The 16,205-nt window shown below is 39.6% G+C and overlaps 1 protein-coding gene across 1 annotated transcript; it reads right to left on the bottom strand.

Annotated features, from left to right (window-relative positions):
* Nucleotides 1-18: 18 nt before the first annotated feature.
* Nucleotides 19-14,210, bottom strand: si:ch211-150g13.3 (transmembrane protein 178B). Its single transcript, XM_034679544.1, has 4 exons — nucleotides 13,398-14,210; nucleotides 8,673-8,786; nucleotides 5,244-5,381; nucleotides 19-5,015 (listed from the first exon to the last, which is right to left on the bottom strand). The coding sequence occupies exons 1-4, from the start codon at nucleotides 13,792-13,794 to the stop codon at nucleotides 4,768-4,770; spliced, it is 897 nt and encodes a 298-aa protein (XP_034535435.1). The 5' UTR covers nucleotides 13,795-14,210; the 3' UTR covers nucleotides 19-4,767.
* Between the last annotated feature and the right edge of the window lie 1,995 nt (nucleotides 14,211-16,205).

Genomic DNA, 16,205 nt, shown 5'->3' with positions numbered 1-16,205 from the left:
ACTGACAGTCACAACACATTAATAATTACAGGTTTTTATTTCAGTAAAATAAATTAATTAAAAATGGACACAAGTTTTCATATATTGAAAGAAACTAACTGTAATGAGATCATGCAAGACAGTCATGTCTTTATAGTCCCCACATCACATCTGCAGTGGATTGAACCAGTAGAAATGACTTGTAGAAAATAATAGCTGTGCTACTGAAACACGTGCCACTCCAAATGGTGGCGTTTTCACCGGGCACCTCTCGTTGCACAGAATACATTTCTTAGTTCCTCATGAAACACAGGAAGTTGCCACTTGCGAGGGATTTAACACCAATTTAAAATATGCTGTAACACTGTGCTGACCTCATTAAATCTCATAAGCACATCACTTTTGTTGATTTGTAAATCTTGCTACTGTGTGCTACTGTTCTTCAGTATTGGAACTCAATTTAATCAATTACAAATCTTAGTTTAAAAATACAGAACTCATCATGTGTTGTTGAGGTTATTTGAGACATGGGGTTGCAGATGTGTGCTTTCTCTTTTTTTTTTTCTTTTTTTTTTTGCTTGTAATACTTTCTGTGGCACTGAAAAGTCGGATTTTTCCACCCATTGTACACAAAAAAACTTGTAGGAGTTGTGTGCAATTGTGCTTCAATCCTAACAACACATTATACTTGCACCATACATTACATTTTACTGTGCGCAGTAATATTATCTTATTACTGCGCATCAGTTTGGGTGTAAACTTAAAACTCCATTAAACCAAAACACCAAACAGCATTCTGTGAGTCGCAGGACATCAGAGAGTACACGGACTCATAGTCTGTGTACTAACCATAGATATATTATTCTTATATTTATGGTATGTCCTTGATTCTGGCATAAATATTTTTACAATAAGAGCCTAGACCGACTGACCCTAAACACACAACATGGTATAAACCCAGGCTGTTTGTAAAAGACACAACAGGGTGCTTATTACATGCTCTGGTCATCTTTTGCCCCCCTTTGTGTGGCCTTGCAAACATAAAATGTAAAACTTCACCTGCTCAGACTTCAGGTTCACAGACTTTTATGAGACCCAGCAAAGTGCAAAGATTCAACAAGACACTGAAGATACAGATTTCAATCATGCCTCAGTTAATTTCCTTGACTTCTGTAACGTGGTAAACCTCCTGAGGAGGTCCATGGTGATGGTGAGAGGACTGAACATCACACACAGTGTTGTCAATACACATTATAACACCTTTTTTTTCTAAGAAAGTTATTTGACAGAGCTGATAGAATATCTCATGACTCATCACCAGCGTCAACATTTATAAAAACTTCATCACACATGGCTGTATATTCTTAGATGATGGACCTGTGGTGAGAGCTTGAAATGTAAAAAACATGTATCTAATGAAGGGGAGGAAATAACTGAGAATCGGTTGATGTGAGTTATTTTCATCCAAAAGTGTCATCACTCAAATAATCTCTCCTTCACCGTCAATCAAACTACACTCATATCAGCAGCACACTGCGCTCAAACCCACTCACATGGCCTGTTCATGCACAAAACTGATGTTTACCAGTTTTAACACAATTTTAAATCACACCCTGTCAGACATTAAGTTTTTTGAAATGCAAACATTGCTGCACATTTTAAAGCAACTTCTAAAAGTCAAGCCCATTTTAGTATTAATCCTGAATATACAGTGTATAGGGTAAACTTCATGTTGTCACTTTCCATGTGTAAAAGCACCACAATCAAAGTCAAGATGACGTGGAAACACCTTTTTAACGCTTTCACAGCACAACCCCTGTTCAGACCAGAGGCCACAACCACACATTAATGCATTTCTTTGTAATCCCACATTAAAATCCATCCTGTTTTCTTCTGTCTCTGTATCGTATGATGTGTGCTAACTGAGGCTTGACCCACCCAGCTTCATCCTTTAATTGATATCCTGACTTTAACAGACTAAGGTTCACAAGTTAGCCAGCGTGTCCTCAAGTGTTCAATCCTGCCTCCTCTCTTGTGTCTCCCTAAAATATGTCAGGATACGAAGTGAGCAGCTAATGAAATTTTAAACATTTCAACCAAAGTTGAGTACATGGTGTGAAATTGGGAAACATCACTGTGATCGAGAACTTCTCTGGATTATTTGTGCTCTTTTTTTCAACATCAGATTTGGAGGTATTTTTAATCCAATTATCAAAGTGAAGAAAAATGTCATTTCTAAGTTTCAAGCTAACTAAATGATACACACTTCACCGTTTTGTAATGGTGATTAAGTTCACAATAAGTACTTATTATACTGATCAAGAGATGAGAGAAGTTAGGTGCCGTGTCCACTGACGCCGTTTTTAGCGCTGGTAGCTTCTACTTTCTATTCAAACCAATCGTGATATTGTGTTTCCAGCACTTAGCATCCTCAGTTGAAAACATGGACTGTATAAATAATGGACGTAGTATCTGTGACCTCACATCTGTTGCTGAAGCGCTGTTTTGAGGCCAATCGTCAGGGGCAGCCATATTGGAAATGTTGAACTCAACCTAACTCCTGTCAAGCAAGTTTGATGTAAAGACGCCGGCTTTGAGCCCCCTCGCCAACAGCTACAGTGTTCCCGCCTGTCAATCAAATCAGCTGTGCCTTCGTAATGAAAAACTCAAATCTTAATATCTTCGAAATTGATGCGATATGAAAAAATCAGCCCCACAGAGTGTGTGCCGATTGGGAAATTAGCTATCCAGACTCCACTCGTTTTTGTACCAGACTGTAAACATGTTTATTTCTGCTGTAAAGATCGGCTTCTTTGGATTGGTGTGTATGTGGTTTCTGGTACTTCCAGAGCCAGCCTCAAGTGGACACTCGGTGAACTGCAGTTTTTAACACTTCCGCCTGTGCTTCAATTCTCGCGGCCGGAGGTTGCCGCTTGGTTGAAAACAGTTCAACTTTTGGAACACCGCCGCGGTCATCAATGTCACTTCTTGATTACCAACCAATCAAAATCAAGAAGGGGTGGGACTTCTGATATCAACATTGTCAGCAACAGTGTTGGAGGTCTGTGCGGAGGAGAAAAGCTGTCACACTCGTTTTTCGAGGTAAAATTTCCAAGTTTAGAGCTGCTAATGCTATGACACAATTACAATCAATAGTTTTTACAATGAATTGATGAAATGCATTGAATGAAAGAAAGTATGAAGCATTCAGAGCATTTTATCGTTCACTATTTAGGGACAAGGAAAGGCCGCGGGTCTACTTTCGTTACAGCTGAGAGGCGCTCTGAAATTGATGTCGTGGGCGCCCCCAGCACCAAAAACACCTCAGTGGACACGACCCGTCGCACACATTTATAAAGTTGTAGATTTGGATGCCACTTTTTTTTATCAAAAATGTTTTATGAATGTTTTTACTTCTTTTTAACCTTTTTTATTATTATAAGCCAATACGCTACCATCCTTCCTTTTTAAATAATCATGGAGAGAACAGCTCCTCCCTGTACATCGTAGGACACATTACACATTTTCAACAGTCTGATTGTTCCATTGATTCAGTTTCTGAGCCAGATTTGAGTGGGAACCTTTAACCCTTCAGTCTTCTAGTGATGTTACTAAGTTATTTTACTGCAGAAAGGATCCGGACCACAGCTTGTGCTTTTGTTTTCAGTGGAATCACTGAGTTTGCTGTTTCGTTTTTTTTAATTGCTTAACCTACTTTTTTTCTGAATGTTGCACAAAAAGGCCATGTAAAGGGAAATTAACAGAGCAATGGAATCCCCACAGTGTGATTTTTTGCTCTTGTCAGATTAAGATTGAGCTGTAAGAAGACACCCCCCATCAGCTCTGTAGGATTGTTGCCACAAAATACCTTCATGATGCTGAAACCTTTAATGGATTCATGCTGCAAGCACCATCCTGCAATTGAATCCTCTCCACGCTGTCGGCCCTCATCACCTCTCAACAAACAGAAAAACAAACACTCTTATTCAAAATCTACTTTACACAAACAATGATCTGGATCTACACTGAGATGCTTTTGTACATAGAGAATCTTTAAAGAACGTTTTGCTTTTCAATGCAAATGTACTTCTGTGTATTTTATCCTATACTGACCACTCAGCCTGATGCACTTTGTGCTCTAAAGAGGCTGCAGATGTTCCCCTCAGGGCTCGTGTTTCATATCAGTTAGTGTGCTACACTAAAGATAAGCAACGCGCTGTCAACGCCAGAATTTTTTTTTCTCATTACGAACAAGAACACAGCACACATCACTTGACTGAGAGAGGAATGCTGACATGATGCTCTGGCCTGATGTTTTGCTTGTTTGTTTCTTTTGGAGGATTGCTCCCATGATTCATTCATATTAATTGAGTGTGTGCTGGTGTGTGTGTGTATGTGTGTGTCAGTGTGTGGGAGTGTATGTGTTAAAGAGAGCACCATTTTTATGACAAATTCTCTTCAGAGAAAACAGTCACCTCAAGATTGCCAAAAAGTCAGCATGTCAAAAACATCAGAACCAAAAGAAAACATCTTATTTGTGCTATGAGCGCTGTGCCTCAGCCAAACATCACTGCAGGTGTGACTCTTTGTGTTTCTGGAGGTCCAAGATCAGGTGTGTGTTGTTGCTCTGCTCCTCCTCAGGCACACTGAACACTGACGGGGGGGATGGCGATGTTGAGGGTGGTGTGAGTGGTGATCAGACATAAAACTGTTTCAGAGTCAAACATCAAGGTTGGAAGGGTGTGCTTTGTGCGTTCTCTGTGGGTCAGTCGCTTCACCACGCCGCCGTCACACGGTTCCGTTCTCCTGCCTCGGCTTGTGGGTCGTCGTGCGAGTCGGCGTGCTCAGAGAGGGGGCCAAGGTGCAGAGGAAGCCGGCCAGCAACGTGAGGCCGAGGCCCCCCCAGGCACAAAACATGGACCAGCCATAGCCATGGCTAATGTCCTCAGGGAGGCCGTACATGTAGCGGGGGTAGCGGGACAACTCAAAGTTGATTCCTGCCACACATGTGCACAGGGAGATGATGCAGCATGTTCCTGTGTGAGCACAAGAGACAAGCAGTGACCTAAAATGATTAATTCATGAAATCCCTACATGTGAATCATTCTGCAGGACAAACATCAAGTTACTGCCGGACATTGATCCATTATTAAATACTGAACCAACAAACACACTCTGAGTTGTGACCATCTGAACACAGTGACAGAATAAAATTGGCTGTGGTCTGCATGTTTGTGTATGCATGTGTTCTGCTCTCACAGTACCTCCCATGAGAAAGAGTAGCCCAGCTACATATTGCATGAGGTCATGCTGCTGGCAGCATCCCAGCACTCCAATGATCCAGCCAAAGAGAATGATGGACACGGCCATGCCCACAAAGCCGGCCGTCATTCTTCTTAGATCTGCAGGCGGGGATGAAACCGTCACCAAGTAATTCAAACATGGAACAAAAATAATGTTTCATTATTTTGTGATGTGGTAAAGCAGGTTTCTGTTTCTGTATCTTCCAACATACGTACATATTTTTTACCTACCAGTTTATTTTTATTATCTGAATGTGCTAATATTCTAAGTCATGGGCCATAACCAATGATCCAATTTAATTAATAGTATCTATATTATTATTATTTAATTGTTAAGATATTGGTAGTGGTGCTGTTTTTTCATTTAATTCTATTTTTCTTTTTTTTAGCTGTACTAGAATTTTCTGGAAGCAATTAGTAAGGACAAATAAATAATAATAATAATAAATCTTTATTTTGTTGTTTATCTAAAAATGAACTTTAGATTTTTGAATTTCAGCTAAGAGGCTGTTAACTAATTCAGTGACTATCAGGGACGATAAATAAAAATCATATTTAAAGCTTCTGTTGGACACTTTCCCTTGGTGTTGATTTTGGCGCCCCCTGTGGACAAAGTGAGTATGTCCGATCTCTGATAATCTTCTCTTTGACATGCATAGGTAGTAATTTTCAAATAAAAAGTCATCCTGCTGTCTTTCAAGAGTAAAACACATCGCTCCCTGTTACACTTTGCTGTCCAAAAACGTAAACAAAGACTGTATCTGAATTTTGCTGTTAATCGCCTCATGCGACACCTACCCCGTAACAGAGCTTACAGGTATTAAGAGGTAACTATAAAAACATAACAAATCTTATTGCTGACAGTCTCCTCTGCTTCATAGGTCATAAAGAGGCATCATGGGTATGTATTAAGTATGTTTCATAGTTAGCTAAACTCCTCACTGGAGCTTTAAATGACTGATTTAGTTGGTTACTTATTTGACACCTTATTCCGCAATCAGTACTCAATCCCCAAGTTCTTTCAAAGAAACTTCCTCCAAATAAAAAGAGATAACTAAGAAATAACAGACCATAATGAAAGCTTTACATAAACAAGTTAATAGTTTAGGATAATATAATGTCTGGTTGTATAAACAGATCTAGTCGTACAGGGAACTCTTAGTTTAATATAGAAGCTATAATCAACAACAGCTAAAGTAATGTTTCAGTACATCTTGTTCGAAACAGGAAGTATCAAAGCAGACGATCGAAATTTCAGACAAAATAAACAATTAAAAACTAGAAATCACTTCTGATGCCATCTACGGTCAAACAACTCCTTCATTCTGTCTTTTTAATCTCTCTGAACTCAAATCTAAAGTAAGAACTACGAGCCAATCCAGCAGAGATTTAAGAGAAGACACTGAACTGTCTGACCCAATGTGCTCAGATAAGCCCATCTAAAGCCAGCGGCTCGCTAATAGTGATGACCTGATGATAACCTCTACTCGTGAGTGCAGACGGAGGGGAAAAGGGCCTCTGAGGTCAACGATACATCAAGGCATGAAAGGCAGATGTGCTTTAAAAGTGCTTAGTGCAATTAAAACATTTACACGCTGTTAGTACCGTAAAACGCATTGGTGTGAGGTTATTATGATAAGACTCTGACTGCTACAACCTCAGATGATAGCTGAAGGAACCAGTAGCAACAAGGGGATCCTGTCTGTATCTGATTTATACTTAAAATATTTCAGGATGCCTTGGAACAGCAGCTTTTCTAAAATCATGTAACCAGGAAGAACAGAATGAAAGTATAGAGGCCTCAAAACAGTGCCCTGGGGAATGCCAAAATTCACATTTACTTTAAGGAACACTTAAGAGTGAACTAAATCCCTGACTGCAATGGTCGCTTGTAAAGAGGGCTTCTGAGGTCGGGGATAAATCAAGGCGCAAAAGGCAGATGTGCTTTAAAAGTGATTTGTGCAATAAAGACACTTACACGCAGTTAGTACGGTAAAATGCATTAGCGTGAGGTTATTATAATAAACTCTGGCTGCTACAAGCTCAGATGATAACTGAAGGAAATAACAGTAAGGGGATCCTGCCTTTCAAATGGAAAGATCTGATTTATACCTAAAATCTTTCAGGATGCCTGTGGAACATTGTTTATCTAAATAATGTAAGATAATGAAAGTATAGAGGCCCCAAAACAGTGCTCTGGGGTACGCCAAAATTCACATTTACTTTAAGAGTAAACTAAACCCCTGGCTGCAATAGTAGCTTGTCAAGAGCAAGGGTTCCCAAAGTAGGAGTCAGGAGACATTAATGTGGGGTTGCAAGATGTCTTCCAGAATGTTTTCCTTTTTTAAAGTGATCTAAAATTGCATACTTTACACATTATTGTAAAAATATCTACAAAAATAGAAGTGACATTTGAAATAAAACCTTGCAAATATGTTTTTTTCATTGGTTTTCTGTCTTTCTTTGTTGCCAGATGACTCCTGAGGTTAGGATTAGTTAACCGTAAATTAACAAAAGCATCAATAGCTGATAGCTGATATCCATTCCCTCTTTTGCAGAATTCAGGACTTTGATCTCCGACCACTGTTTCTCAAATTGTATCTGTTTTAATTAATATATTATTTTGTGAATGTTTGTGTGTGTTGTTGGCCGTTTCTAATGTGCCTGTGATCTCGGCAACATTGGAAATGAGGGAAACCTCAATGTCTTTTTGAGAATAAATAAAGGTTTTGAATTGAATTGGATAGCTGATTGTTAATTCATAACAGTTGAGATTAAAGGTTCAAGAAAGCTCTCACACAAGGAATTTGACGTGGTGATCGGAACAACGGTACTCAACGACTCGACAGTAAGGACAATAAATATATAATCTAAATCTAAAATTCGAAATAAAAATACTGTCTGTACAAAGAAAATTGAAAAAGTACTATTTAAAGATATACATACATTTGCTTAAGCCAGAGTGCATATTTTTGCAGAGGAGCATAATAATAAATAAGGTTACAGATTAATTTACAGTATTTCATATGGGTGTTGAATAATTGCACAGGAGATCAAAGTATTGCCCGTGTCTGTGATATTGCACAGGTATTGTATAAGAGCTAAGGAAACATATCCACATGGGCATGTACGTAGGCTAATTTTCAGCAGAGCGGCTTAATGAAGTATGACTCAACAATGAATCACTTCAGAGACAGAGAGGTTGTGAGTCTTTGGCACATATATTTTGGGGGTCATAGGCTGAAAAGTTTGGGAACCTCTGGTCTAGAGCATGAGAATAGATGGTCTGTTCAATATTCTATTTGAATAAAGTAGCTGCAGAAAGGTAAAAACAAAGCAGATAAACAGAAAACCAACTCTAATAAGACAATGAAACAGTTTCAGACTTACGGAGTGCGTGCCACTCGTCCTGTCGTATGGTCTTTGTGATATTGACGGGTAAATTTCTCGGTAGGATGGACGAAGTGTAGTGATACTTGACTGGGGTACATCTTTGAATGATTCCTGGCAGGAAAAGAAAAGGAAAGAGAAAATTACAAGATGTTTTAAATGAGAAAATAAAGTGAAACTCAGTCTGAAACATTCAACACCGCGTGGGATTATGAAATACTGTAAATGTAGTGAAGTTTCATTTTCCACCATCATGAGTTATAACTTGTTGAGATGGCCTTATTAACCTCATGTTTCCAACCACTCCTACAGTTTCATTAAGGAGGGATTAGAAAATGATATGGTATATAGATTATTCCACTTCCAAACAGCATTAGTCACTTAATCAAACACGCAAAGCCGAACAGCACAATAAAACTTCATCAAAAAGAAGTATTAAATGTCTGATTAATCCAGATTTTCATGAATTCAGGAGCACAAAAGATAAGCAGCAAACTCCATCTTTCTATGTCCCAGCATGAAAATAATCACTCAACTCGCTCCTAACTTAAAGGGACTGAGCTTTTTCTACGTGACTATGTATCTGAAACAAAAGGCTACAACCACGAACACATTCCTCTTTGTTATCTGAGTTTGACGGGTTGACAATGAGATTACAAAACTTTTGTCAAAGCTTGTTAAAAAATTTGTTCAACTCTGATTTTCAGACTTATTCCCTTTGAGAGCCGTGTTTGTGATCTTCAAGGCTTTGATCTGAGTGAGCTTTGTGGAGGCGTCTATTGCAATTAATGAAGAAAGAGATTTGAATATCAGAGTGGTATTTCAGGCCAAATATTTTATGTTTTCAAGACAGACTGATTTGAGAAGCATCAGCGGCATTAATGGGAGTTTAGATTACAAAATAAAGCTGCTTTGAATGCTAAACGAGCAGAAAGCAGCACGAGTTCTCATCTCATGTAAAAGAGGAATTCATCTGTCAGCTTTTTGATGACTGTAAACACTATCGAGCAATGTCTCCAACAGCCTGCATGTTTGGTGGATCTCAACAGGTTACTTCTGCTGCCAGAGAGATTATACTCCAGCAGGATTATGGAGAAACCAGTGGTGCAGATTTCCTTAAACTTGGTAGAAGGGTAAAGCATGTGCCAAGAAAGAACCCATCAAGCTTCCTCCCACTAGCAGCAATCTTGACCGTGTTTAACTCTGACGCACAAACAAGCATTAGCCAACTCGGTCTCAGGAGACGTCTAACATCAGTCTGGTTCTTCTCGTGATTTCTGCATGGTAAGGGAAGTTTGGCCCTGCCGCTGTAACATGCTAAATGCTATAACAACTACTATCCATCTCACCACTCTCTCTTCATCTCCCTCTATCCCTCTCTCCAACTCGGTCACGGCAGATGTCTGTCTATAATGAGTCTGGTCCTGCTTGAGGTTTCTGCCTGTTAAAGGAAGTTTATCCTTGCCGCTGTAACATGCTAAATGATACAACTACTTATATGTGTCTCACCACTATCATCTCTCTCTATATATCTCCCTGGATCCCTCTCTCCAACCTGGTCTCAGCAGATGTGTGTCTAACATGAGTCTGGTCCTGCTGGAGGTTTCTGCCTGTTAAAGGAAGTTTGTCCTTGCCACTGTAACTTGCTAAATGCTGCAAAGTGCTCTGCTCATGGTGGATTAAGATGAGATCAGACTGAGTCCTGTCTGTAAAATGGGACTGGATCTTATCCTGTCTTAGTGTTGGGTCTTTGTTAATAATAGAACATAGAGTACGGTCTAGAGTAGACCTGCTCTGTCTGGAAAGAGCATTCAGATAATGTTTGCTGTGATTTGGCGCTATATAAATAAAGATTGATTGATTTGTTTCATTTGGTTTTTCATTATAATGCTAATGCTACTCCTTTAAGCATTGGAAACAATCATATATGTTAGATTTATTTATTTAAAGTATGTTAAATATGGCAGAGTGCACTATTGCTGCAGAGCTAGAAGTTCCTGGTTTTTAAATGTTTGTAGCAACAGTCCAAAGAGACAGTGGCTAACTTTCCTGTAGTATCAGTGTCAGCTCTGTGATTGATCTGTGATTGGCTGTCTCAGGTGTCCCTTGCTTCTGCCAAATCCACTCCTGCTCCCTTGTGAGCATTAAGGATGATGGATGGGCATTAATTGTGAAATAATTCCAGTTAAGAAGTAGGGGTTTACACAAGGGCCCGAAGATGAGACACCTAGGACTATAGGCTGTTCTTTCAACTTTACAGACCGGACTACTGGCTTGGTAGAAGTCCAGCTTTATCAATGCATTAATTCATATTAAAACATTGTGTTTGAGTATTTCATGTAATCCCCGACAAAAGACAAGAAGAATAAGAAGAAAGACAACCATGTGACTATAAAAGTGTACATTTGAATCCCAGAGTTTCAGTCAAACCCTGCTTAGTTGTTCAAATATGTTATATTAAACACATGCTGCAAAATATATCAAGCTTTAAGAATCTAGAATCTAGAAAGTGATGTCAGCTCAATAGGTACCTTCTTTCGGAAGAGAAGTGTGTCTAACATGAGTCTGGTCCTGCTCAAGGTTTCTGCCTGTTAAAGGAAGTTTGTCATTGCCACTGTAACTTGCTAAATGCTACAAGTACTACTATCTGTCTATCATCTCTCTCTCTTATTCTCCTCTATCCCTCTATCCAACCCCAACACGGTCTCAGCAGATGTGGGTCTAACATGAGTCTGGCCCTGCTGGAGGTTTCTGCATGTTAAAGGAAGTTTGTCCTGGCAGCTATAACTTGCTAAATGCTGCAAAGTGCTCTGTTCATGGTGGATTAGATTCACTGATCTCAGACTGAGTCCTGTCTGTAAGATGGGACTGGATCTTATCTTGTCTTGGTGTTGGGTCTCTGTTAAAGACCTGCTGTGTTTGTAAAGAGTCTTCAGATAACATTTGTTGTGATTTGGCGCTATATAAACCTACTTTTACAGAAAGGCCTTTTTAAATCTGCTGATTTACAATTTTTAATTTTAGTTTAATTGGTCATCTTTGTCATCCATGTCAAATTTATGGACACCATCATGATTAAGCTGCTTGAATAGCTCTCAGTAAGCACGCACCATTTCAGCTCTGACACCAGCTTCTGCACAGCATGCTGCTCAATTGGGTCCATTTAAGTGTGCATAAAATGTCAAGTCACTTTGACAAGCAGCCATGCATGTTGTGTGTTTATCTTGTATGTACATACCATGATAAATGACGGAGGAGAGCATGGGGCATAAACGACATTCAGCCCTCTTATCTTGTACAATATTTATGAGTCCGATAAATCTGTCACTTGAAGACGTGAAGGCACTTTAAACTATCGGTGTAAATGACATCAAATGAGTTTGTGATGTCAGTTTGCTGAGAAATGACCACTGATAATAATGTCCTTAAAAAATAAGTGTCACGAGGAATTAGTATGAACTTTTAAGCCAGATAAGGATGTTAATCATCATGGCTGCAAAATGTAAAAGTAAAAAGATGCTATTATACATGAAATTACTCAAATTCTAGTCTGCATCTCTCTGACTGTGTAATATGTTGGAGAAACTCATGATTGTAGGAGCCATGAACACTTTATAAAGCAGTTAAAAACACTGTCGTCATGTGGCTTCAATCCTTTCAGAAGAATCTATCAAAAGAAGGGTTTGAGTTCAAGGTGTGGACATAACATCATGCACACACATATGATCAAAATGCAAACACCAGCACTCAAAGCTATCACTCCTCTGAATGTGAAACCAAGACAATGCCACAATGATGTTGCACAGGGATTGCATTATGTGTTTATACCTGGAAGTCTCGACATGCACAGTTTAACACAAACACAGCAGTGGTGTCACTCTGCACACAGTCTCTGGATTTTAACAGATTTCAAAGATAAAGCCTGGACATTGTTGTCTCTACACACAGACACACAACAGCAGATGATTGTATCCGGAGTCCTTTTGAAAGTGATATCTCAATGCCACACATTTGTAGATGTCAGAGGATGAATAAAGAAACAGCATCATTCACTATTCCTAACTTTATTACTGAGACTACACACTGTTGTTGACGCTCTCCAGAGACGATGCTTGGCAGAGATAACTGTCAACAGCATGCTGTTTTAAGAACACTGATCTAAAATCATCATCCTCCCCTTCCTTGACAGAAAACAGCGATTGACACTCGTGTTTTGTGCTCAGGGTGTTTCCCCTCTTTGTGTATGTGCTCAGTTTTTGGACATTGGTGAGGACCAGGTGATGCATAAATGAGTGAGGCCTGGGGAAAAAAAGGCTTCTCTTTGTTGATGGAAGCGTTTAATAAGGTGTTTCCTCAGATGTGGCCTAAAAGTAAAACCACATGTATTCATCAATAAGCATATTGAGCTGTATGGGAATATCTGCTTTATGACAACAACCCTCACATGATGGTGTTCAGACTGCTAGAGATGCAAAAGGGAGACCGGCCATTATCACAGAGAGAGGCTGAGGCAGAGGAGGTTCACTCAGCAGCAGCACAATGGACAGCAATATCCACCCATGAAGAAATACGCTTCTGCAAAGACATCTGTGTCTGGTTATAAAAGCATCAGATATTTAAACATACATCAATGAGAGAGACAGTGGGCCTGTGTGTGTTTGTCAGAGCTCAGCGCTCAGCATCACGGCCTGCTGCACACAGCAAGGCGTCAGACAGACTGTTTACCTTTATAAATAAGGTCCTCGGTCTCCAGGTCGAAGCCCTCACGGTGACACTTCCTCCACAGCCCGGAGATAGTGGAGTTAAACTGCCGGTTGCAGTGAGACTCCATAGCGGACGCTGCGGCCAGGAAGTGCCGCTTCCCCCGGATGAGAGCCACAGCATCTGGGCCGTTACCTTTCCTCTCCAGGCTCTTAGGAGGCATCTGGAGGGGCAGGTTGTGGTTGGAAATGTAGATGTAGCCCGGGTCGTTCCGCTTGTTGGCATAGTTTTTACACCTCTCTCGATGCCTCCGCGCGTCCGTCTCGTACCAATAATCGGTGCAGATCGCCATGGCGAGCAGCCCCAGCGCACAGAACGCCAAGAAGAGCCCTGTGCCTGTTAATATTTTCATAGCGGCCATCTTCCCCCGCTCGATGGAGAGCCCAAACAGTCGTAAGAAGGTTCCTCCGTGGCCGTGGTGTTGGTGGATGGTGGTACCGCGTGAAATGAATCACGACGGCACTCAAAGCCGCGCGCAATCCTGCACGAGGAGCATGATGGTGCGAGGCCAGGGGTGTCCGGACTGGATGCTGCGGTCTATTGTTGTGGTGCCCGGTGGATGCTATGTTGTTCCCACCATCTGTTATGGTACAGGAGGAGAGGGGATGGATGGCGACCAACGCTGTGAAGAGGAGGAGGAGGAGGAGGAGGAGGCAGGGATGTAGTTGCGCGCTCTCTCCTCCAGGTTGTTGCAGGATGGAGAGGAGAGGAATGTGCTGCTCTGTTTTAGGGGAGTGGGGGTTTGTTGTGCTTGAATGGACAAATTTTGGGTTGGGTCAAAATATAAAACACTGATTCATTGAAGATGATCCATATTTAATAAATCTACAAATAAAATATTATTTTACTTTCTTACTTGAAAGTTTGAGTTAAAAGCCTGCAACAAAACAAAGTGGATGTTCTGATATTACAGGTAATTTAAAAGTGGATTTTATGCCTTAAGTCTATTTTTCCTATATTCCAAGTTCAATATAATTTAAGGAAAAATGTACTAAAAAAAATTAATACAATAATTAGTTCTGTACATATTTTTTCTTCTGGTACACTATTTTAATTTAATTACTAATAATCTAATAATTACTTTTATTTATGCTCTTTATTAAAATGTTTGCACTGTCCAATTTGCTGCTGTAACACTTTATATTTCCAGTTGTGGGATGAATAAAGAATTATTACTTAACGTGAACTATTGCTTCTTTTTTTGCATCGGGGAGTTTGTGTACTTACCTACTTATAACGGCTTAAATAGAAGGATAGTTAACATACATGTGACAATAAATACATTTTAATACAAGTAAGACAGGATAAGTTTACCTGAAAGGTGTGCACATAAATAATTTCTTTGTTTGTTGTCATGATTAATGGATTTTATTATGTAAAGTAAATGGCAACGTGAATATATATGTACAAATATAATATATTCTTCTGATTTTAATTTAATAAAAGGAGTAAAAAAGAAACTTGGTGTGCTATTTTTGAGTGAGGTGCAGTCATCTTTGGGCAGATTGTTTGTCCTGTCAAGCTGGGATGCTGCACAGGAAGGGGATAACTTAACAACACTGATTTAACACTACCATGTTTGTTTATTGAGGGGGGTGGGTTGGTCATAATAACTCTAATACAACCTGCTTTGACATCACAGTTTTTCTAGTCTCACTTCAAAGAGGAAAATCAAGTTTTGCTGAAACAGAAGGCGAGTTCTCTTACACACATTCACCTTAAATGACTTCTTTACTAATGGATTCACACTTACACAGGATTCAGCCACTGTAAATGATAGACCATCTGTTACTAAGAACATTGGAACCGTTTCCTCGTGGCCACCATAAAGCAGAAACCATGATACTACCTGGTTGTTTACATCGGATTGTTTGAGACTCACTGTCATAATGTTGCTCTGATGTTGACTTCAGCACTGGGATTAGAATAAATGAAGCAGATTAGGAAACATCAGGATTAAGAGGGCACTCTGTAAAAGTTTCATCCAGAAGCCGTTTAATACTCCGACTGATGGCTGAAGTTAGAGGACGTCAGCTGAGCATCAATGACAGATTCATCACTCCACCTCAGTACACGGTGGTTGTTTGTTGTCCTTCTGTGCTGTGACTGAGGAAAGGCTCCCACAGACAATAGGCTGCTCACAGGCTGATGACTAAGGAAGGCAACCCGCCGTGGAGTCGTTATGGCAACAGAAGATTGCCAAACAGACTGTTGAAAAAGTGCAAGGACAAAATCAATACCCTCCCCCCCCCTTTACACTTTCATGTGACATTTAAGGCACAAGATGTTTGCTGTAAAAATTACGCTCATGGTGGACGGATCGTAGCTCTGGGAGGTCAGTCAGAGGCGCTGGAGCTCCGTCAGCATGTTAACACAGCTTTCCCAATTCATGTTAGCACGTCCTAATCCCACTGAGATTTTCTACTCTACTGTGCCTTTGTAGCAAAGTTGAGAACAACTAGAGCTGCGACAATTACTCAGCTGATACATGAGTCAGCTAGAAGAAAAGTAATATCTAACTTTTTATAAAAACCAATTGATCAGTTTCATCACTTTGTGGAAAGTGAGTAGTAATAATAATAATTATAACAAAATAATGATAATCATAAAAAAGAATAATAAAATAATAAAATGATAATATAACATCATAATAATAATAATAATAATCAAAGAGTATTATATAAATCAAGTAATATAATAATAGCCATGGTTAAAAAAATAATATAATAAAATAATATTCATTGTTAAAAAAAAAAGGATAACAAAATAACA

Source organism: Notolabrus celidotus, chromosome 3 (genome assembly GCF_009762535.1).
Source record: "Notolabrus celidotus isolate fNotCel1 chromosome 3, fNotCel1.pri, whole genome shotgun sequence".
NCBI classification, from domain to species: Eukaryota; Metazoa; Chordata; class Actinopteri; order Labriformes; family Labridae; genus Notolabrus; species Notolabrus celidotus.
Note: the sequence above shows the minus strand (reverse complement) of the source record. Positions and strands in the feature narration are given on the sequence as shown.